Source organism: Leguminivora glycinivorella, chromosome 22, assembly GCF_023078275.1.
Source record: "Leguminivora glycinivorella isolate SPB_JAAS2020 chromosome 22, LegGlyc_1.1, whole genome shotgun sequence".
NCBI classification, from domain to species: Eukaryota; Metazoa; Arthropoda; class Insecta; order Lepidoptera; family Tortricidae; genus Leguminivora; species Leguminivora glycinivorella.
Window position 1 is genome coordinate 3,116,888 of NC_062992.1, and position 25,648 is coordinate 3,142,535.

The following is a 25,648-nucleotide window of genomic DNA, read 5'->3' on the forward strand; positions in this document are numbered from 1 at the left end:
TAGCAGTTCGCATTAGGAAAGAAGAGGCAAACCTCTTCGTGCGAATGAAAGGTAGGTCGACAACGTAAGGGTGAAACCGCTCCCCGCGCCTGGTTGTCCGGTGATGGAACGGGGAAGGAGGAACCAGGTCATGCAGTTCCTGTGCACACTCTCCAGAATGTATCCGGTAGAAGACGGACAAGGTCGCAACTCGACGGCGATGCTCGAGGCTATGTAATCCTGCCTTGCCTGCCGGAACGTCGCCAATGAGTATGATTCTAATTCTAAAAAAAAAAGTTGGGTGGACAACTTTGAAAAAAAAAGGTCCATCTACTTTTCTCTGCAGCTGACTGTATATTACGATACAAGTATGATAGCGCAAGCGAGGCCTTGGTCACTGTTTCTTTCATTTGTGTAATTTATTTCGGTTTTAATTTATATATATAGTGGTGTGACTACTTTAAGATAGCACAAGTTAAAATATTTTCAATAATCTATAATTTAACTTGTGTTAATTAAAAATGCGAAGATGTTTACAAATGTCATTTATTAAAGAATAATAACATTAATAACATTATAATACTTATCGCTATAACTTGTCGGAGCCGTTGGCTTCGGTCTCCTCTGCTGTCACTTCCATCGCTTCTGATGCCTCGGTCGTTTCGGCCTCGCCCTCCGGTACGTCTGACGCCTTTTTAAACTTATTTACATCTGCAAGAAATAAATTCAATGATTTATATTTTGCAAATGTAAAGACTAGCATGTCTTTGAATGCAGTATTACTAACTTTTAAAATATAAACTTGTCTTTCACAAAATTATCCTATCTTACGTATACCGTCACGTTCATTCCATTCATCCGCTTACGGGCATTTTCAAAATTTGGGTCCCCCCAATTAGCGTAAGTTGCTCATAACAGTTAACTCTCTGTCAGTTTTGTGACGACAATTAAGCATAAAATCTGTCTTAAAATTTTACTTTTTTTACCTTCTATGTAGATTATCGCTTAAAGTTTATGTAATCAACACAACAACAATATGTTTATTGAAATTTCATGCTTAATTATCGTCACAAAACTGACAGTGAGTTAATTTTTGTTAACAACTTACGCTAATTGGGGGGGTCCCAAATTCTAAAAATGCCCTTACATGTGTTGTGTACGTACACAACGCGCATACATACCGCATCTTCTACATTTGTTAGAAGTGTTACTACTGTGCTACGTACCATATTTTCTAAAGTCAGCTACCAGCAGCCTCTGATTTCTCATCCGCTTACCTGTGTTGCGTACGTACACGACGCGCACACATACACACCGCGTATTTGTTAGAAGTGTTACTACTGTGCCACGTACCATATTTGCTAAAGTCAGCGCCCAGCAGCCGGAGATAGTGCACGGTGTCGGGAGTAGCGGTGTATGCGCGTAGTGAGTGCACGCCCCGCCAGCCCACCAACGTGAGGTGCAGGTTCGATTCCGGGTCTTGGTACTGTAGGATGCAGCTGCCGGTCGCTGGGGATCAAATGTAAGGTTTTAGTATTGCGAAAGATCATTCTCATCAGGGTGCTTAGGCTCCATAGGTCGTCGCACCAATACAAAAGAGCGATAGAGAGATATAGCTACGAAACGAAACGTCAACGATTATACTCTTGGCTAGGACTTCCATTGATACATAAGGGCATTTTCAGAATTTGGGACCCCCCCAATTAGCGTAAGTTGTTAATAAAAATTAACTCACTGTCAGTTTTGTGACGATAATGAAGTATGAAATTTCAATGAAATAGTACATTACGAATATTACGATACAAGTGCGTAAAAAAGGAAGTTCGAAACGAGTGGCGATAAATTCAAACACGACCGAAGGGAGTGTTTTAAATCGACACGAGTTACGAATTTCCTTTTCGCACGTGTATCGTACGACGTTTTTCAGTACAGATGAGCCTCCGAAGTTTCGACCTGGCATATAATGAACCACTTCTCGCACTAGTGCGTAAAAAAAACAACATCTGTACTGAAAATATTGTTTTTGTGTTAATTGCATAAACTATAAGCCATAATCTACATTCCTAAAATAAAAAATAAAAAAATTTTTAGACAGATTTTATGCTCAATTGTCGTCACAAAACTGACAGCGAGTTAATTTTTGTTAACAACTTACGCTAATAGAGGGACCCAAATTCTGAAAATGCCCATAATATCATGTCCGTATTCCCAAAAGGGGTAAGCAGATCACATGAAACTGCTTAAGTTTCAGTACCACTTTAAGCAAAAAAGTGGTCGAAAGAAAACGAAAATGTGATGATACGAGTAGGTATAGTGACAGGCTGCTACAGCCATATCCCACAGTTGACTTCTCCGACACCAAGGGGAGGGAGGGAAGTGGGAGGTGAAAGCACCAAACCCTGGGATAACCTGTGTAAGTATACCACTGGTTGCACTCACCGAGGTCCTTGACCTGGGCCTGCGTGTGTTCGCTGAAGAGCTTCACATCAGGCGGGGAGCTGGGGTTGTCGTTTTGCAGCACAAGCACTAAGTCCTCCTTCAGGATGCTCACGCGCCGCCGGGAACCGATGAACGGGGACACGCTGGCTAGGCCTTCTTGGGATAACCTGGAAAAATAGACGATATTTTATTTAGATCTATGTACAGGAAACCTACTAAAATAAATAAATTTAGGATTTACGGCAATATTCTAGTAAAACCGAGTGCATCTTTGGTAGTCAAATGATTACCAATTTACGTGCATATAAGATATCTAAATTGACATCTTTTATTTGATATTTTTCTAAACACATTTTTTTCACATCTAATAATTAACTGTTTACACAGCGATATCTACACATGGCAAAAGATTTCATCTCCCTTTTATGTAAAATATACCGTGTGTGTTTCCTATACTTAAAATAATAGTTATTTGTTATACAAGGGGGCAAAGTTGTATTTTAACGCCGAGTGTGGAATTGAAAAACGAGCAAGTGAAAGGATTCTATAGTTGAACTACGAGCGAAGCGAGTGGTTCGAGAATAGAATACTGAACTTGTGAGTTTTTTAACACACGAGAAGTAAAATACATTTGCACCCACAGAACTATATTTAGATAGAAGAAACAAGTTCATCTATTTGTATAGGGGCCGAGCGTGTCAAATTTTGTACTGAAGTTGTTTCTTGCCTGTAATTTTAAATATGTCTCAGGCTCTTGATTGTTCATAATTTTTGTGTTGTTGCAATTGAATATCACGTAACGAGGCATTTTTTATGTTTTGATTGACTTCAACTTACAAAAATTGACGCCCGAAAGCTGCAAGCTGCGATTAAAGACGGACAACTCAGTGGATTTCACTGAGTTCATTTGACACGCTAAGTAGATACGTTTGCTTGATCTATGGTATATATGACATCTGTGTTTGCACCCGAGTGTAGCACAAAACTTTTCCCCTCACTATAGCGAGGAAACTACAACGCAAAAAATGCGTTTATCACTGCTTTCAGTAGTTCCACAGGTGGTAAATCATCTTTATTACTAGATTCACCTACTTTTATCAATTTTAAAGCAGTTAATTTGACTTTATTCAAGGTCAAATTACTTTACCCACTAGTGGATAAAATGAGTTTTTACCCGCTGGTATTAAAGGATAAAACACGTGTTTCCGAGCTAGTGAGGGGAAAAATGATAACAACGACAAATGGTTTATGATCAGTGAATACCTGAAAGCGCATGTCATATTCTTGTTGTCGCAGCGCACGAAGGTCTTAACGCCGGTGTTGATGATCTTGATGCTGCTCTCGTTGCGGCGAACCACGTCCCGCACCGCCGGGGACACTAGGTAGATGTTCTTCTTCTTGCCTACGTGACACCTGTAAAAAAAAAAAGGGGACACCTTACCAGTGGCGGAGCGTCGATACAACTCGATTCCCAACGGGTTCCCTAAAATTCTCTAGTACCTGTAGAAATCCAAACCTGTAGAAGTCCAAACAGATTCCAAAAACCCCTCCGGCTTTACCAACGAAAATTTTCACGCGCCGCCACTGCACCTTACACACATCGACTTAGCCCCAAACTAAGTAAAGCTTGTACTATGGGTGCTAAGCGACGATATACATACTTAGATAGATACTTATACACCGTGTTTTTTTTTTGTTTTCCGTTAAAGTCAACACGTAGCTAGGTTCATTATCAGGAACCACCCTGTATGTCACATTGTCATTTTTCATCATTTTCATACATAATAAATGAATTTATTAGTGTGAGAGGCCCTTAAGAATAACATTCAAGTTAGTGTCAAGTGGTTGACGGCACTTGTCAAAACAAATAACATTAGGAATTTGTAAAGGCTGTCACACACGTGTTCAGTAATTATATCTCTTTTTTTTTAATAACTCGGTAACCGTAAGAGTTAAGACGCTAGTTTCTTAGAGAAATTAATTGTATTTGATCTAAAGAACCTTCCCTTAAAGTTAATGGAATTCAATGAAATCTACTTTTAGGTAATTTGTGAACTGTAAACCGACAATTCTAATGTTTTTATTTTTATCAGGTTCCGGTTCGTTTTTCCTCTCCGACGCATCTTCTGTCTATTAAATACCGTTGTTTCCTCGACATAGGTTTGACTGTGATTGTGGACTTTAAAGTACTAAATAAGGACTAAAATCCATACTAATATTATAAATGGGAAAGTGTGTGTGTCTGTTTGTTTGTCGCTCTTTCACGGCAAAACGGAGCGACGAATTGACATGATTTTTTTAGTGGCGTTAGTTGAAGGGATTGAGAGTGACATAGGCTACTTTTTATCTCTTTCTAACTTCCCACTTCCGTGAAAGGGGGGGGGGTGTATGGAGAATTCCGTAGTTGTCAAATTTAACGCAGGCGAAGCTGCGGGCGAAAGCTAGTATCCTAATAAACCTTACCTGGTCTCTTCCATTCTCTCCTGCGGCTTATCTTCTGTCTACTCTCGTTCCTTCTCCCAACCTCTAGCTATATCTAAATAAGAACTGACAAATTCCTCTCGAACCTTACCTGGTCAAAAACATTAGTCAACCTCCTTGTATAGATCATAGAACTGCTTAAATTATCATCTATTCTGTCTTACGCATCTTCTTTCTACTAGCGTTCTTTCCTCCACATACCTTTAAGGATTGTGAACTCTGAAATACAAAATAAGGACTGAAAAATTGGGTTGAATCTTACCTGGTCAATAAGCACTTGGAGTCAAACTCCTCGCTCAGATCATAGAACTCCTTAATAGACGGGAACACATCCTCATCGTCCCCCTTAAAGAAGACAACGGGTCCTCCCTGTACCCTCCCATGCGCCTCCTCTTGGCTGGAGGCTTCTCTTCTTTTCTTTCCTGTTTAACTTCTGTCTGCTCGCGTTCCTTCTCCCAGGGGAGGGGAGCGGATTTCTCGAGCACGGCCACGAAGAAACCGCCCGTGTCTTGGTGGTGCGGCAGGATTCGGATGCTGAAAGAAAAAAATTGTCTTTGGTTACTTATTTAAGAAAATTTACGAGTTCTTTGATGAGATTGAAAAGATCACTGAAACACAATCACGCCTGTTTCCCAGAGGGGTAGGCAGAGATCACGGATTTCCATTTGCTACGATCCTGACAAACCACTTTCGCTTTACGCACTTTCATAACGTTCCTCATACATGCTCGTCGGTTTCGAATACTTTTGGCCTTTTTACAATATTTACCAGATTTGGTAAGTATTATTTGTGTGATATTTTAATGAAATCAATTACACCTTACTCTTTTTCTCTCACTGACCCAAAATAAGCGAGACAGCCTCTGACACGACAGTATCACAAGAGTTTTCGCCAATGGTTAACTCGAAGTTCAGGGGACTCCCTAGATGTCCAATAGCACGTCCATCTGATATGGACTTATTAGGACTTTTTGATAAACATGCACCAATGCGTACTGTTCGTGTCAGGCGACCCCCGGCACCTTGGATCACCGAAGGCGTTCGTATGACCATGAGGAGAAGGGACCGAGCCTTCAGAGTGTATAAGCGCGACCGTACCGAAAATAACTTTTTATTGTTTAAGCGAGCCCGCAATCGGTGTAATCAGATGGTGCGTGCAGCGAAGCGTCGGTTCATTCACCACAATGTTTCTTCTTCCTCTATGGCCGACGTTTGGAAATTCCTCAAAACACTGGGCCTAGGAAAACAAACAAAAGGATACGATGGCACTCCCTTTACACTTGATGAGCTCAATAAACACTTTTCTTCTGCTCTTTCCGTAACTGACGATATTAAGACAAATACCCTCTCATTTATTTCGTCCTTACCCTCATCTTTATCTGTTTTTTTCTTTTTTTCCAACTTCTCAAACAGAAATAAAAAATATTGTTCGAGCCATCAAGTCAAAAGCCGTTGGGTGTGATGATGTGAGTCGTTACATGATAGCCTCGATTCTTGATTCTGCGCTTCCTGTGATTACTCATATCATCAATTTCTCTTTAGTAAATGGCGAATTTCCTGCACTCTGGCGGAAAGCTTTTGTAATACCTCTTCCGAAAACTAATAACCCCACTCTACTTAGTAATTTTAGACCCATCTCAATTCTCCCTTTCTTGTCGAAAATCGCTGAAGCTGTTGCCCACAGACAACTTTCTGATTTTATTTTCTCCAACAAACTGTTGAGCCCGTTTCAGTCTGGTTTTCGACCAAGCCACAGTACTTGCACTGCATTAATCAAAGTTACTGAAGACATCAGACGTGGCATGGCGGATCAATTGGTCACAGTACTTGTCTTGATCGAATTCACAAATGCTTTTAATACTGTCGATCATGACATCCTCCTTGCTCTTTTGAATCACCTTAAAATATCGTCTTCAGCTCTTAGTTGGTTCTCTGCTTATCTTGGGGGCCGCAAGCAAGCGGTGCGTGTCGGTCGGACTTCGTCGGACTGGTGCGATCTGGCCACTGGTGTACCCCAAGGAGGTATTCTCTCTCCACTTCTATTCTCCACTTTTATTAACTTTATTACCCCAGAGTTTCGTTGCGCATACCATCTTTACGCCGATGATCTACAGCTCTACGACCAGTGCAAAGTGACCGATGTGTTGGCTACCATAGAGAAGTTAAACGGGGACCTCTCTCATATACAGCAATGGTCGGGAAAGTTTGGCCTGTTTGTAAATCCCGCAAAGTGCCAGGCCATTATCATCGGTAGCTCTAAACAACTTGCCAAGCTAGATCTACAGACGATAGGTCCAGTGCACTTCAATGGCACTCCTATTCCTTTCAGCTCGTGCGTTAAGGATCTGGGAGTGCACTTGGATAGCACTTTAAGCTGGAGACCGCAGATTGCCGAAATCAGTCGGAAGGTTACGGGCACTCTTCACGCACTCAACAAGCTCAAACACTTCTTGCCAGCCAAAACTAAAACACTGCTAGTTAACACCCTGATTTTACCCATTATCGACTATGGTGATGTATGCTGTCCTGACTTGAACGAGGAGCTTCTTGACAAATTGGACCGACTCCTTAACAATTGTATCCGATTCATCTTCTGTCTTCGAAAATTTGACCACGTGTCCGCATTTCGCTCACAGCTCGGCTGGCTTCCCATTCGTCAACGGCGTAATATTCGCATGCTCTGCACTCTTTATTCTATTCTTAATGATCCACACTCCCCTGGATATCTAAAATCTCTTTTTAATTTTTCTGATGCTTCGCGGGTCCGTCAGTTTCGCTCTACCGGCAATCTCACTCTTTCTATTCCTCTTCACCGTACGGGCTTCATGTCATACTCTTTCGCCATTCAGGTCATCCGCCTCTGGAACGGTCTACCACCTAACATTAGGAAATTACCCAACAAATACGTTTTTAAAAAATCTGTGCGCGACTTCTTTGCTGGCAGCTTAAGGTAGAATTGAATGTTATCTTTCTGACAGGTTAGTAATATATATATATATATATATATATATATATATATATATATATATATATATATATTTATATATATGAGTACCTATGTATTATATAACCTATCGTTATTTATGTAAAAATAGTATGTAATTGTATGTACGTTAATATATTATATGTCTAAGCTTTTGATTGATATTTCAAAATTGGTCTCTTAATGCACCGCCTACAATCTTCTCTGCTTTGCCCAAAGGTTGACTGGTAGAGAATGCCTCATGGCATTAAGTTCGCCTTTTGTACACTAAGTTGTTCTTTTGTGCAATAAAGTTTAAATAAATAAATAAATAAATAAATATGTTTGCTCTTTCTTGGTTGAATTTTCATCTTTTCAATAACGATAGCCTAACCGATGCAATTTGTGATGTGCAGCCTCCTCTATTATGTTAAGGACAGCCAGTAGATCACTAGGTCTTCGAAGATATATTTAAAGGAAATTGGTAGTAATATACAGCAGTTTACCATCTATAACACTTTAAGTTCTCGCGCTTTGTACACATATTTAAAGTCACACACAGGTCGAACGCGATTAATTAACATTATTTTTACCTTTTTTCCCAACGTTTCGGCCAGGTTGCACTGGCCGTGGTCGCGGAAGACTGACGATGACGTCCCAGCAAAGTGTCACCGGAGATGTAAACAACACAAAACTACCCGATATTAATTTATATAAATGTTCGGGGTAGACAAATAAATATAATCTACCCGCTTCTAGTTATTGTTTATTTCCCACCGCACGACACACAGCACTCACAACATCCGCGCACTGGTCCGAAGATAGATCTTTTGGTTTGAACATTTGAATCACTGGTCCCCATGTTGGCGATAATCTATACCCGTCTTCCCTGTTAAAGTTTTTAGGATATTTTTTAATTTCGATCGCCTCCCTCACAATCCGGGGATAATAGTGTCGCTCGGTGGAAAGAACTTTGGGTTTGTGTAGCTCAATCCAGTGATTCGTTTCCGCAGTAAGCAAGTGCTCGGCGATTGCAGATTTGTGTATATGGCGAACGTTGGGAAAAAAGGTAAAAATAATGTTAATTAATCGCGTTCGACCTGTGTGTGACTTTAAATAAGTTTACCATCTGTCCAGGTGGAACTTGTCCAGGTCTTCAGGTTTAGGCGGGAACATTTGTGGCCGCACTACAGTTTGCCACTTTTCAGGAACATCTTCATATTTGTCGTAGAACACCATGTCTTTTGACGCCGGCCGCCAGTGGGTCATGCCTGAAATAGTTATATATTGAAAAACCAAGCGTTTTGTCATCGTATTCGTCATTTCATTTTGTTAAATTTCCAAAAACTGAATAAACACAAATTATTATTATTATTATTATGAGCCTATTGTGTCCCACTGCTGGGCAAAGGCCTCCCCCTTCTTTCTCCATTCTTCTCGATCTTGAGCTAAAACTGGCCAGTCTGTCAAAAAGGAGTCCAAGTTATCCCGCCATCGCCGGCGAGGTCTGCCGGATCCTCTGTTCGACTCATGGGGCTCCCATTCCGTGGCTATCTTGGCCCACAAGTCATTCGGCATACGGCAGACATGAACCCAAATATTAATTGCTTTTGCAGAGGAGAATAGCCATACATACAAAATCGATTGTCTGTGTTACTTTCGTCAATAAAACTTGAATATCTGTTAAATCGTATCCGTCAAAAAAACTTGAAATTTGACAAACTCAGAATCATTATAGGCCTAAAGCAATGAAAAGGTTTCCATGATCAATCGCCTCCTTGGACTTTGTATAGTAGTTAACAGTGTTGAATAATGAACCTTTGTGGACGTCAACTGCCGCTTTGTTTGTGAGTTGAATGACAGTGGAGATGTAGTAAAAAGTAAGGTACTTGGATGTGACTTGAGTCCAGTGAGAGTGTCTCTAACGTCCACTAGCGCAATGCTTCTTCCCGCCTCAGCCAGAATCCTGTGTATAACCGCCTCGTTCTCACCTTTCTTCGACATAATCCCGACCTATCTCCGACATCCGACTCCCGACCTATCTCCGACCAATCTCCGACATTCGACACTGCTGGTCAGTTCAGTGGCTTGTGAGTTGAATGACAATGCGGATGGAGTAAAAACTAAGGTATTACCTGGATTTGACTTGAGTCCAGTGAGCGTGTCTCTAACGTTCACTAGCGCAATGCTTCCTCCCGCCTCAGCCAGCATCCTGTGTATAACCGCCTCGTTATCACCTTTCTTCGACATAATCCCGACCTATCTCCGACATCCGACTCCCGACCTATCTCCGACCAATCTCCGACATTCGACACTGCTGGTCAGCTGAGTCGTTTGTGAGGTGACTGACAGTGAAGATCGAAAGTAAGGTACCTGGGTGTGACTTGAGTCCAGTGAGCGAGTCTCTAACGTCTACTATGCTTCCTCCCGCCTCAGCCAGCATCCTGTGTATAACCACTCCATTCTCACCTTTCATAATCCCGACCTATCTCCGACATTCGACACTGCTGGTCAGTTCAGTGGCTTGTGAGTTGAAAGGCAGTGGAGATGGAGTAAAATGTAAGGTACCTGGATGTGACTTGAGTCCAGTGAGCGAGTCTCTAACGTCTACTAGCGCTATACTTCCTCCCGCCTCAGCCAGCATCCTGTGTATAACCGCCTCATTCTCGACAGGGTTGAACGAGCACGTTGAGTAGACAAGTCGTCCGCCGACGGCGAGGAGCTCGCAACCGCGTTTTAGGACGCGGTATTGGATGCTGTGTGGATTGAATTAATATTGGGGTTAATAGGGCCTAGGGGCATCAGAATTGAGTGCTGAAATACATCAATATTGTAATTTTAAACTGCAATTCGATAGCGTAACACTTACATTCATATTAGGCAGCGTATGGTATGGGCCACTAATATTTATATTAGGCACGGTTATGTCCAAATTTGGTTTCAAATTATTTTGAATTTTATTAAATTACATTAAATTTGAATTAGAACGACACCAATCTCAATGAGGCTGCATTGTCTTTCTAGAGGGTTCACAAAGTCATTATCATCGCTATCAGCAGTATTCTAAGGGTGCCTTTCCGCCTTTGCGCTACGTCATAAATTAAATATAACAAGATCATACCATCCCATACATTAAAATGCGACCGCCTACGAACGCGCTTACACTCCACCACACATAGATGGCGCCACAAAAAATGCCTTTTTGCCACCGATTATTTGTAGATTGGCATTAAGTGTCAATTCCGAGCCGTAAATCTATGTCAAAAGTGACACTTAACGCCATCTACAAGTATAATCGAAAGCTACAAGACATTTTTTTTGTGGCGCCATCTATGTGTGGTGGAGTGTAAGCGCGGTCTTAGGCGGTCGCATTTTAATGTATGGGATGGTATGATCTTGTTATATTTAATTTATGGCTACGTGGATGTGTTTGATATCCACTAATCAGACAAACCCGTTCCCACCAGCGTTATGCTATGTAGAACAATGAACATGATTGGTGGATATCAAACACATGATACATCGACGTATCGTATCTTTGATGGAAAGGTATTCTAAGGCATGCATGAAATACTCATGTAAACATGAAAGAACAATAAACAATTGCAATTTTATTATTTGACTAACCCATGTAGATTGTTCCCGTTGCCGGTCGACCATTTGAGCCAGATGTCGGGGTTCTTGCGAAGCGTCGCGTCGCCGGAGCATGGCACGTCGCAGAGAATGCGATCGAATTTCAAAGGGACGGTGGCTTCAGGGTCCTGTAAATAAATTACAGCTATAACACATTTAGTTATTCTAGGATAATTACCCCCTATTATCTCCTCATTCATAAAAATTTGCAGTAACCTCTCACAAACGTCTCTGTTAAATAGTCTCGTCCCAATCTAACAAATTATATTTCGCAACTTCATTCTTTGCGATTTATTGTTTACATATTGTAGTTACGCCCCCACGCATCAGCCTTGCACGGTTTTTTAAAGGTTTATTTTTCTTTTATACTGGCAACACTAAAAAAAAAAAACTTGCTCCCACTCCCTCGGTGTCATGGTAGGTCCACTCACCGCCATTTTCCAATCATTCAACGGTTCCGTGCTCAAGCCTTCGCACGTCACGCAACACTCGTCACTCACCGAAGAAGAAACGCCGAGACAACGACTACGACGACAAGCTGGAGCGAAAAACGTTAAAGTGATGCGTACTGCTAATTGCGGGCTGTTACCTTCACGTAAAAACGTTACAAAAGTGATGCGTACATGCTAATTGCGGGCTGTTACCTTCACGTAAAAACGTTACAAAAGTGATGCGTACATGCTAATTGCGGGCTGTTACCTTCACGTAAAAACGTTACAAAAGTGATGCGTACTGCTAATTACGGGCTGTTACCTTCACGTAAGAAACGATGCGAGCTACTATCCTGGGTAGTCTCTGTCGTAATTTAAAAAGCTAACATTTGCGAAACCGGTGAAGACCAGTTCGATTTGGCGGCAATGGACCACGTGCTTGACGTCGAGCCTCATCGGGAAGATCGCAGCTGCCTGCTTCACCAGCGCCGGGGACACAGCACCAGGAGCTATCGACTCGATCCAGCCAAGAACGATCACGATCAGGCCAGTCGTCCGCAACAGATCATATGAAACCGCGGACCCTACTCAGGCCGCGCAGCGCAGCCCGCTGAGCTCACCCCGTCCACGGAACCCGTGGAGCCGTAACGTCCTAGCAGGGGGAAATATTATTAGACGAGGATATCCTCGATTTATCTACTGGGCCAAGCCTAAAAATCGGACACTCCTTTAAAAGGACGTTCCTTGTTGAAGGATTATAAAACATTTTAGCAGAAGAATGCCTAATAAACAAATCGCTTCAACTTTGTCAGCACTCTCAGAGGCTACGGATTCAGCAAAGGACATTCAAAAACCTATCAACGACACATTTCGCATTATATAAGCATGTGGTTATCATTTCGCAGAAAGAAAAAGGAGACAAATCGTTTGAGACTTTAACGTTTACTGATTTTAAGGATAGGTACTTTAAGATACAGAATCAGACAAATAATTATTGGCAGGAGGAAAATCAGGACAAATACTACGTTAAATGTTCACAAAACTCATTTAATCCAGTATCTCAAGAGAATCGCAACAGCAGGTCGGATACGGGGCAGCTTCGTGCAGCAGCGTGGCGCGGCGCGGCGGCGCCCTACGGCAGGGGCGAGTACAGCGCCCGCCGCCAGGCGCGGGAGCGCTCGCGCACGCCTCCTCGGAGACACCAGCGGAGACGATACACCACGAGGAAGATACGCCGGTCGCTTGCAGCACTTCACTTCACTAAAAAATCCTGGTCAGATATCACCAATGATCCTGTTATTGTACCCACACGGGGTTGTAATATGCTATTTTTTAACTCATTGGCCACGACCCTCCTTCATCAGTGTATTTGAGATACAGAACAAGAAAAGCTTTTATTACAATATACCTATGTAATTATTTAATAACAAGCGTATACACAAACAAAAGCGCATTTTTTATTTCACTATGCCTATATAGCATATTTTTAATACTCAAATCCGATGATAGTAGGATATTTATCCTGGATTGAAAATCTTCACTTTATAATTATGTGAAAACAACCTGTTTTAAAAAACGATGTTTATCGCACAATGTCCACAGTCTATATCTACGGTAATCTGAATGATGCAAAATTATTATCGGATTCCCATTTACAAAGTACCTACATAGAAAGTAAATTTGACTCAGGATAGTGTGGTTCTCTTCAAGTGTGTCGACCCGACGACGACTTCAATTAAATTAGAATTATTAAATTAAAGTTAAAATTCGAACTACTAAAATTACGTATGCCACTTAATTGTTAATTGTTCTGGGTTGTTGTATTCCAATGATTCCGAAGTTCCAAACATAGCATACTAATCTCTCTTACTTACCTTTTAATACGAAAAGTGTGTCTTATTTTTATTTAAATAATACCCTCCGTTTAGAAAAAACATCGATAAAAGTTGACAACACGTCAACGAGAAATTTAAATGTATCTAAATTGGTAGTTTTAGTTAACTATTAAAGAGGGAACATATTCACCAGCATATATTGCAAATTTCTAGAATTTGTATTTGATTCTATATGCATTTTTTTTTTATAACTACCCTTACAAAGTATAAACAAAATTAGAGATAATATCAATCCTTTTTAAACGATGATAATGGCAAATAACGCAACCTTGAAAAATGTTAAATGGTTATCTTGCATTTTTTTTTGTGGTTGCACGTACACTAAATTACTTCTTTTTTTTAACACGCTTGTCGCGACGTTTCGCGAGTTACCTGGCAACACTGCCACTTGAGTGGACCAACTTCCGTTTAATTGGTTCTGGTATTAATCTATGGTAAGAACTTGAAAAGTTCTGCTAGCTATTCTTTTGGCGTGTTGAATTTAATTATGTAAATTAATATTCGAATCAGTGCTCATCAAGGGGAGCCGAGTCACCAAAGAAAGCTAAGTGGTGTTTTTTATCTCTTGATAAAAGAGGAGTTATTCTCCCAAAACGTTCTCGTATATTTAACCTAAAACTAACTTTTCATGATTGAATATTATTGCTATGCATTATTACAAAGTTTACGATGATGGTGTTTCCGTTATGGATGATATACTGAAATGAGTGTGGCAGGGAGTTGTTACACGTTTATGCATATAAAGATCATGTAGTTAACATGATTGCATCACAAAATGGCGCATGTTGAATGCGGGAAAGAGCCAACGTGGCTGTAAGTCAGCGCGGCCCCAACGAGTTTGGGACCAGGCATCGGGTAGCCCTGATGCTGGTATGACCGCCACCGGGGCTGGGGGTGCGGTCCAGCCTTAGTAATTGTGCTATCTATTTAATATGAGGAAAGTTATGAGTTTGGCTGGGGTTGGAGTCGCGCCCCAGGCCTTGGTAAAAGCCAGTGAGTTTGTGAGACCTGGCCGCTGACACCTGAAGGCCATGGGTTCACGCATCCTCTGGGAGGACCCCCAAGATGGTGATCACTGTAAGGGCCCTCGGGCATGTGTACAGACTAGCGCTACTCTGAGAGGGTTGACGAACCTTCATACACATTTTGGGTCTAATAATGATATTTGTCAGGCGTTGGCCACTAGTGTGGAGCGTTGTGACATACCATGTAAATGTATAGCTTTAAGTTTGTATATTGTGTCTAAGAAAATGTATGATTTGATAAAGATGGATTTGGTAATGTGCCAGATGAAAGAACTACCTGATTTCCCTATGGGTTTTTCATGTGTTGGTTAAATTCATGTTTATGAAAGTAATTACTGATATGATAATGTGGTTTATGAAACACCTATGATTTACCTAAAAGTGGCTTTGATAATGTGGTTACCACAGAGAGGTTCTGTGGCTTATGAAACATCTATGATGTAACTATAAGTGGCTTTGATAATATGTGTACGACAGAGGTGTTCTGTTGTTTATGAAATATCTCTAATAATCTGTAATGTGTTGATCTATGTGTGGTGTTAATGTACTTGCCTTAGTTGTGTTTATGAGAGACATGTTTGAGAAGTGTACTTTGTAAGAGAATGGTTACAAAGCTTTCATATTGAGTTTGGCTATTATATATGGAATTTTGTATCCTGAATATGCTGAATTAAGTTGATATATCTCAATACATTAGTTGAGATAATAGCAACTATAATGAAAGACAAATGTTGTTAGAAATTGACTTTGTTTACTGATTTACTGCATTATTTGTGTAGTACTTTGGTATGAATATTGATGCACCATAATGGTGACTGGAAAGTATCTTTGAGATACTTTACATATGTATTTAAGTACTACATTTATGTAGTTCAAAGGGAACTAACATGATGATGGTCATGATAATGATAATGGTCATGATAATGATAATGGTCATGATAATGATAATGGTCATGATAATGATAATGGTCATGATAATGATAATGGTCATGATAATGATAATGGTCATGATAATGATAATGGTCATGATAATGATAATGGTCATGATAATGATAATGGTCATGATAATGATAATGGTCATGATAATGATAATGATGATGATGATGAAATAGTTGGAACTGTGATAACTTTAATAAGCAACTTGGAATTAATGATTTCAGTGAGATTTGAGAACCTATAATGGAAAGAATATAATATGAGATTAACCTTGTAATAATACTTGCATAGAACTAAATGTGTGATATTATATAGAGATAATTTAGTGACTTTGTAAGTCATAGTTACCCTTTTTTAATACAGATCTTGAGATGCCAGCCATGCTGACCAGTGTGGAGGCTACGACGACAGCGGTTAGAGAAAGGCTCTAACAGTCATTCCATACATGCAGTATAGCCACTGCTAACTAAAGGTATGAATCATTCCTTTGCTTGACTGACGTTTATACAGATTGAGTTATAATGATAGCAGTCATAGTCAATAATCTTTGGAGATGAATTCAGGCAATTGTTTTAATTCTTTTTGTTCCAAACTTATTCCCCAGAGTTTGGAACAAAATTGGTTGAGTTAGTCTGGGATATTTGGTAGTGGCTGGGGAGACGCTGCCAAAATCACAGAAAGAATAAAGTTAAAAGTACATTTCATTTGTTAAAATTCTATTATGGTATTTGAGAAATTGCATAATATAACGAAGACGTCAGTTCATGGGATGTGTGATTCATATCATTTAAAATTATTTATTTGTGTTCTACATTCATCAATTTAATGAAAAATAGGTTTAACAGGTACTAGAAGAAGCTGATTTGAAATTATTAATGTCATCTAGCGTCGAGTAGAAGTGATAGCCACGAGATGGACACAGAAATTGGCAGCATAGCATTTACGTTATGTGTGTTATAATAAAGATATATTGCTCTTTTATTTAAGCATGAATGTACGAATTGTATACTTATTTTATTGTGATTTCCCTTCATGCCAATTATGTGTAGAAATATTGATAAAGAATGTTTGTTTGTTGTTCGACAAAGTGAGGTTGACAATTGGTGCAAGTTTACGAAGTTTGATAAGTACAAGTTTACGAAGTTTGTAGAGCTCAAGTTTACGAGGTTTGTTAGTACTTACAACATTTTATTTTCAAATGCTTATTATAAATTAATAAATATGTTAAACATTAACAAAATTAATACACAAATAAAAGGACAAATAATTGCTTTCTGTAATTATTGGTTCTTAAAACATAAATGAAAAATCGATGTGATCGATAAACACGCATAAAAAACAGTCGATTTCCGAACGTCTGTCTTTGACATATGACATTAAAGGATTGTAAATGTAAATATTGTGACCGGCAAAATATGTGTTTATATAAACAAAGGTAGTGAAGTTACTTGCTGATTGCCTGAAAATGTGACGGGGAGTCCGTTTCTACACAGGGAGGTAGTACCAGGATAAATCTACGCTAATTCTGGCCACTGTGGTCCCAATGGAGACATTCGGTTTTGTGGCTCATTGGGAAGCAGGCACAGCAGAGGTTTGGGGTTTAATCCCTAACAAGGACGCCCTTGTGGCGATATGAACGCCCTTGGGGCAAAATGTTGAAAGACTCGGTGAGTGTTGTAAAAGCTTTTAACTACTTTAAAGTCAGGGGATATGAATGATAAAGGTGTTTTGTACATGTTCAGTTTTGCATCTTTTGGCAAATGATAAATAATGAAATTCCACGCAAATTTGTATTGTACGAATGTGTTCATCTCAAAATATCTTTACGCATTGAGTATAGGTACTCATCATTATAGTGTTATTGTGAATTGTGCTGTTTGACATCACATAAAATTAAAATATTGATGATTCATCATTTGCAATTTAATCACATGAAAATTTTCTGAAAATGAACTACGAAATAACCGCATAATTGACGTTGTTAAAATACTTCTTATTGGAATCAACCATTTTATGCCCATATTAACAAAGCCTGCTTGACCAAGTATCCACATTTGTTAGTAATATAGAGAAGTTAACCACTGACACCAAGTGCACTAATACCATGAGTTAAAAACAAATCAGAACAAAGCGTCATCATTTCATCAAAAATTACACACTATAATAAACCGGTTAAATACTGAACTTTATCAGTATTTTAAAATTGTAAACAAACAAGTACCAATGAAATTTCTAAAGTGACTACCTACCTCACAGCTCGGAGGTGAAGAAGTACTAGCTGAATTTGAAAATGCCTTAATTCTACAATTTAATATAAAGGTGTCTAACATACAATTAAGTAAACTACGGGTTAATAAGCGAAGCAAATTATCTGAGTTTATACTCCACAAGTTTAAGTGAAATGTATTGGACTGGTACCCCTTGATGGGACCAGTTTCATTCTTGTATAAGTCAGTGGGACTGATGTGATGTTGATAAATTAATATACTTAAGGGAGGTATGGAGGACCTCAGTACTAAATTGAACTTCTTCAGTTTTATTAATTTTCTTGTGACCTCGAAACGAGAGAGAGAGGATTCTCTTGCCATTATAACAATATCAAGTTGTTTTTTAAGTTCTTGTATAGATTTAAACTTACTTAGTTTCACTTCATATATTATATAGTCTGGAAACTTTTCTATGACTATGAACCTCAAGTGATGATGATCAATATTTTCCCCTAATGACTGTTAAGAATATGAGATGTTATTGGATCTCATTTATGGTCTTGCGCCAATCTTCAAACCTTTCACTCTGTATAGAGTGGCATAATGGATATTAACCACTTGCTTGGGTTTTCAGACCTATTTTTGAGTATAAAGCTAGAAAATTGTGAAAACAATTATTACAGCCTGCCTGTGTGGTGACGGGTTAAAAATATCACCACCCCCCTTTCTTCCCGTGGGAGTTGTAGAAGGCGACTATGGGATATGGGTTAAATTGTGGCGTAGGCGAGAGGTTGGCAACCTGTCACTGCAATGCCACATTTTTATTTTCTTTTAACCCCTTATTTGCCAAGAGTGGCCCTGAAGCTTTAGTAGTTTCATGTGCTCTGCCTACCCCTTTATGGGATACAGGCGTGATTGTATGTATGTATGTGTTATTACAGCGATTTTGCCTTATCTATGAGGTCATGAAAAACCGTATAAGAAATTAACAAACAGCTGCTGTATTTGTGTTAAAGGAAGACATAGAGAAAAGAGTATAATCGGGATGTCAAATGCGTTCATTACAATACTACAGGGAAAAATAACAAGGCCTTGTGTCCGAAGCTATGATTTTCAAATGGTAAATAAAGCCTGTCAACACCTTACACATACGCAGAGAAGGAGCCACTGTTTTGCAGGCGGCTGCATTGTCTGCTATAAAAAGGAATGGAATTGTCAAGAAATAAATGTCACTTATTGAGGGACAGTAGTTCTCAAAGAAGTTACATGACACAGGGAATTAAAAATAAATTATATTTAAGCACAGAACAGAAAATTGGCCTATTTATTATTTGAAACTGAGCAACTAAAGGAAATTAAAAGTAAACTGATTAGAATTTGCTTGAAAATATAGGTATTAGGATTATTGTTTGCCAATATGGTACCAGCAATTGCACCAAGTGTATCATGTCCCAGAGAAGATCTGCTTACATATGTGAGCAATTACAATAAAAGGATAACTTTAGTAGATGATAACCCTTTGTCAGATCGTATTGACATACTTATAGGAAGAGATTATTATTATTATTTGCATCTCCGTTTAAAATTCTCGGGTCTTTCGAGCCCGCTCATTTATTATTATTATTCTTTATGAATACTGAGAAACAGAATTTTCAGAAAATCTATATTAGGTTAGATCCTATCAGGAAAACCTGATCATAAAGACAAAATGACCTGATGGTTTTAACTTACTTTCAGACTCTGTATGAGAATAAATTAACAAAACCTGACCCTACTTTAGATGTAGGAAATGTAAAAGTACTAGAACTAGAAAAGAACTAGAATCCATTAGTATCACAGATACTTCTAGCACGGATAGAGACGTAGAAGCTATTAATAATTAATGAGACCACTACTATTATTAACAACCGTTATACGGTTGGCTAGCTGTGTAATGAGTACCCTACGGGTCTACCTGCAATAGAGAGTCGTACTGCTCATTTATGAAAAAATCCCATAAGACCGATTGAATAAAGAGATTATAGAGTTTGTCCCTAATCACAACCAGGTAAATTTACCATTCGATATATTTTGGTCCACCATGGAATTTCATTGAGGGGAAAGGCCATGAGAACTGTACAACGTTTCAGCAGAGGGTAGAGAAGGTAAAAGCTTGATTGAGTCTATATCATGGCCCTCTGATGCTAAAAGATCTCATCCAACTCGTGGTCAAGTTCAGATGTCATAGAACAACAAATAGCTGATATAGAGAAAGCTTTCTTATAAATCGGACGAAATGAAAAGGATAAGAGATGTGACTAGATTTTATGGCTAGAGAACATTAACAAAACGGATTCTATGGATACGAATCCTATGGATCTGGAAAATCATTCCAGAAATAAACAATAAAGGCACAGTAAAAACCTTAGGATTGGTTTGCGATATGTGCAAAGATACTTAAATTAAGAACAAATCCAACAAAAATACTTTTACCAAAAGAGAAATACTAAATACCATAGCTTACATCTATTATCCGTATGGGCTTGCAGCGCCTATCGATTTAACCAGCTAAATTGCTCTTACAATCTTTATGGGTAAATAAAAAATATTAGATGAAACTCTACCTTATTAAAAGAAATTGTAACATACTGGAAAACTATATAACTGTGTAGAGGTAGTAAAAGAAATATGTAGGTATACTTACCTAGAAATATATCCAGGGAAGAAACTTGTCAAATATATGGTTTCATAGATGCATTAGTCAATGCATATTCTGCTATAGTGCATAGAGATACTAACTATAATGTATACAGCAAAGGCATTAACTGAAATAGACTGACTCTCATAAGAAATCAAGGATGATTTAAAAATAGTCCGTTTAGAACTATGAGGCACCTCAATAGAAAATAGATTAATATAATATGTAAAAAGATATCTCCCAATAAAAGGTGACTAAGCAAACGTTGGAGTGTGACAGTCAGATTGTTATAGGTGGCAGTCAAACAAGTTACTTGTACTATTTGTAACAAGGGGGATAGAAGAGATGTAAAAGAGCAGAAACTTAGATCTACGTTATGTATCCTCCAAATTGAATCCGGCTGATGTAGCAAAAGGACCGTTAAATGACAGAAAATTACATTTTGGCTACTTAAATTGTCCCGAAGTTCTTGTTATATAGCCCGTCTAAATGTCTGAGCAATCAGATGATTGACAACACTTTTTCTGGCGCGGGAGGGTCTCTCGAATTGTGAGAGGTTAAGAATAAACAAGTGAGAGTTCAAGTTAAGGTGGCACCACGTGTTGTGTTGGTGACATAGTATGTACAAATTAAGAAAAAATCAAGAGAACGGAGAGACTCAGAAAGTTGATCGTATATCAAAATTAATTACAGAAATGAATGGGCAATGTAGAGTGGCCAAAGCAAATTAGGTAATACTATATTTATAGGATATATAGCGCATTTGTGTCCTTGAGATGGGAGAATCAATGGTGTCTGTGGATCCTGCAAAGGATGTGTTGAATGATAAACATTCTATGAGGAAGAAGTGATGGATCTTGATATAGAAGTAGATATACAGGTTTAAAGAGAAGATGTGAAACATAATGGAAAATAGATCAAAGGAAGAGATAGTGGATAATAACATACTAAGGACTCAGAGATAAAATAAGGTGGATATAGGCTTAAGCAGAAGGCATCAATGAAACAGAAATCATGTATACCTCTGAAAATATGTCAGAGTGATTTGCAAAAGATGGCATAGAGTCAGTGACGCCTAGAGATGAGAGACAAAAGAGAACAACAGCGGTCCAAGCAATTGGAGAAGATCAAAGAGTGGTCCCGCCACTTGTTGCTTACACTAACTCCTTTTCATTAAACTTTCGTCGTCGGGTGTGTCGCGACGTTTCGCGAGTTACCTGGCAACACTGCCACTTGAGTGGACCAACTTCCGTTTAATTGGTTCTGGTATTAATCTATGGTAAGAACTTGAAAAGTTCTGCTAGCTATTCTTTTGGCGTGTTGAATTTAATTATGTAAATTAATATTCGAATCAGTGCTCATCAAGGGGAGCCGAGTCACCAAAGAAAGCTAAGTGGTGTTTTTTATCTCTTGATAAAAGAGGAGTTATTCTCCCAAAACGTTCTCGTATATTTAACCTAAAACTAACTTTTCATGATTGAATATTATTGCTATGCATTATTACAAAGTTTACGATGATGGTGTTTCCGTTATGGATGATATACTGAAATGAGTGTGGCAGGGAGTTGTTACACGTTTATGCATATAAAGATCATGTAGTTAACATGATTGCATCACAAAATGGCGCATGTTGAATGCGGGAAAGAGCCAACGTGGCTGTAAGTCAGCGCGGCCCCAACGAGTTTGGGACCAGGCATCGGGTAGCCCTGATGCTGGTATGACCGCCACCGGGGGCTGGGGGTGCGGTCCAGCCTTAGTAATTGTGCTATCTATTTAATATGAGGAAAGTTATGAGTTTGGCTGGGGTTGGAGTCGCGCCCCAGGCCTTGGTAAAAGCCAGTGAGTTTGTGAGACCTGGCCGCTGACACCTGAAGGCCATGGGTTCACGCATCCTCTGGGAGGACCCCCAAGATGGTGATCACTGTAAGGGCCCTCGGGCATGTGTACAGACTAGCGCTACTCTGAGAGGGTTGACGAACCTTCATACACATTTTGGGTCTAATAATGATATTTGTCAGGCGTTGGCCACTAGTGTGGAGCGTTGTGACATACCATGTAAATGTATAGCTTTAAGTTTGTATATTGTGTCTAAGAAAATGTATGATTTGATAAAGATGGATTTGGTAATGTGCCAGATGAAAGAACTACCTGATTTCCCTATGGGTTTTTCATGTGTTGGTTAAATTCATGTTTATGAAAGTAATTACTGATATGATAATGTGGTTTATGAAACACCTATGATTTACCTAAAAGTGGCTTTGATAATGTGGTTACCACAGAGAGGTTCTGTGGCTTATGAAACATCTATGATGTAACTATAAGTGGCTTTGATAATATGTGTACGACAGAGGTGTTCTGTTGTTTATGAAATATCTCTAATAATCTGTAATGTGTTGATCTATGTGTGGTGTTAATGTACTTGCCTTAGTTGTGTTTATGAGAGACATGTTTGAGAAGTGTACTTTGTAAGAGAATGGTTACAAAGCTTTCATATTGAGTTTGGCTATTATATATGGAATTTTGTATCCTGAATATGCTGAATTAAGTTGATATATCTCAATACATTAGTTGAGATAATAGCAACTATAATGAAAGACAAATGTTGTTAGAAATTGACTTTGTTTACTGATTTACTGCATTATTTGTGTAGTACTTTGGTATGAATATTGATGCACCATAATGGTGACTGGAAAGTATCTTTGAGATACTTTACATATGTATTTAAGTACTACATTTATGTAGTTCAAAGGGAACTAACATGATGATGGTCATGATAATGATAATGGTCATGATAATGATAATGGTCATGATAATGATAATGGTCATGATAATGATAATGGTCATGATAATGATAATGGTCATGATAATGATAATGGTCATGATAATGATAATGGTCATGATAATGATAATGGTCATGATAATGATAATGGTCATGATAATGATAATGGTCATGATAATGATAATGGTCATGATAATGATAATGATGATGATGATGAAATAGTTGGAACTGTGATAACTTTAATAAGCAACTTGGAATTAATGATTTCAGTGAGATTTGAGAACCTATAATGGAAAGAATATAATATGAGATTAACCTTGTAATAATACTTGCATAGAACTAAATGTGTGATATTATATAGAGATAATTTAGTGACTTTGTAAGTCATAGTTACCCTTTTTTAATACAGATCTTGAGATGCCAGCCATGCTGACCAGTGTGGAGGCTACGACGACAGCGGTTAGAGAAAGGCTCTAACAGTCATTCCATACATGCAGTATAGCCACTGCTAACTAAAGGTATGAATCATTCCTTTGCTTGACTGACGTTTATACAGATTGAGTTATAATGATAGCAGTCATAGTCAATAATCTTTGGAGATGAATTCAGGCAATTGTTTTAATTCTTTTTGTTCCAAACTTATTCCCCAGAGTTTGGAACAACGCTTTTATTTTACTTGATCAATCTCAAATTACAATGCAGCTATGTATATTAATAATGTCTTAAGAGTATTATACCTCTTGACAATAGATCTATACTTTGTCTGGTTGTAGCGAAATTATCTGTTTCTTAAATAAAACCTTTTTTGAGTACTACAGGATAGAGGGCTTACAACACTGGTATGCCCACGAGTATGAGAAGCAGTCAGAAATGCTATGCCATAGTAATGTATTGAAATTGAAAAGAGCATTTTTGGCTCAGAATCTTAATCTGATAGTTTTTAAATAAATAAACTATAGTGGGTACACTCTCTACACCACTCCAGTAGGCCTAGCACATGATTGCCGCGAGAGTATGTCGCCGCGAGATAGACTACCCGTCCTTATGTCATTAATACAGTTAGAAGAAGACGTGTGATCTATCTCGCGGCGACATACTCCCGCGGCCATCATGTGCTAGGCCTACAGGCATATATTTGCATGTAAAAGACCAAGTAGCATTTAAACTTGCACACTACCAGATAATTATCACAATAGTACATGATTCATACAAAAGTGTTGTTACTTACATCAAAATAAGTTTAAAATAAGGTTACTAGCGCCATCTAGTCAAGAATATGTGTAACATGTGTTTATGCTCCCATATCTGAATATGAATAAATCCGTTACTTGGCAACCGTCATTCGTGCGTTTCATTATAGGTTATGGGTCCCATCCCGTTTTTAATTAAAAAGTAATTGTAATAGTTAGTGTTTTTCGTGTAAAGTGCTTAAAAATGAGTTCTCATTTTCTGACGAACGTGCCGAAGCTGAAAGGTCGCGAGAATTACGACGATTGGGCGTTCGCAGTAGAAAATTTGCTGATACTTGAAGGCGCGAGCAAGTATCTGAAGGAAGAACCTGCGGCAGACGGTACTACAACAGCGGTAGACGCTGCAGACGCAAAAGCACGAGCGAAGCTGATTTTGACGATAGATTCATCATTATTTGTGCATATAAAGCAGACAAAGACCACGAAGGAATTGTGGACGGCGTTGAAGACTTTGTTCGACGATTCGGGATTTTCGCGGAGGATTACTTTGCTTCGTCATTTAATATCCATCAGACTGGAAAACTGTGAAAATATGACGAATTATGTGACACAAATAGTTGAAACTTCGCAGAGATTGTCCGGTACGGGTTTCAAAATTGATGATGAATGGGTGGGCTCTTTGATGCTTGCTGGTTTACCAGAACGTTTTATGCCCATGATTATGGCTATCGAGCACTCTGGTATCAGTATAACGGCCGATTCCATCAAGACAAAATTACTCGATATGGAATCAAGTCAAGTAAGTGAAACGGAATGCAATTCAGCATTTGTTGCAAGTCACTTGAAGAACTGTCGCAACACTAGCAAGCATAGACAACAGACCTGTCAAACGTCAAACTCGAATGTAAACACGAAAAACATAACCTGTTATAAATGTAAAAACGAAGGCCATTATCGAAGCCAATGTCCACTTTTAAGTGAGGAATCGGAGAAGAAAAACAGACTAACGCATTTT

The 25,648-nt window shown here is 38.9% G+C and overlaps 1 protein-coding gene and 1 long non-coding RNA gene across 2 annotated transcripts in view; one reads left to right on the plus strand and one right to left on the minus strand.

Moving 5' to 3' along the window:
- Positions 1-509: 509 nt before the first annotated feature.
- LOC125237718 (tRNA (cytosine(34)-C(5))-methyltransferase) overlaps positions 510-25,648 on the minus strand; it is a 34,247-nt gene continuing 9,108 nt past the window's right edge. The window contains 9 exon segments of the mRNA XM_048144878.1: positions 510-690; positions 1,333-1,488; positions 2,419-2,585; positions 3,682-3,831; positions 5,162-5,258; positions 5,261-5,433; positions 8,987-9,131; positions 10,429-10,616; positions 11,488-11,621. Coding sequence (XP_048000835.1) covers positions 569-690; positions 1,333-1,488; positions 2,419-2,585; positions 3,682-3,831; positions 5,162-5,258; positions 5,261-5,433; positions 8,987-9,131; positions 10,429-10,616; positions 11,488-11,621 — 1,332 coding nt within the window. The 3' untranslated portion in view covers positions 510-568.
- Positions 17,248-23,961, plus strand: LOC125237719. The gene is made up of 2 exons (XR_007178366.1): positions 17,248-17,447; positions 23,853-23,961. It is a non-coding gene; the product is annotated as an uncharacterized LOC125237719 (long non-coding RNA).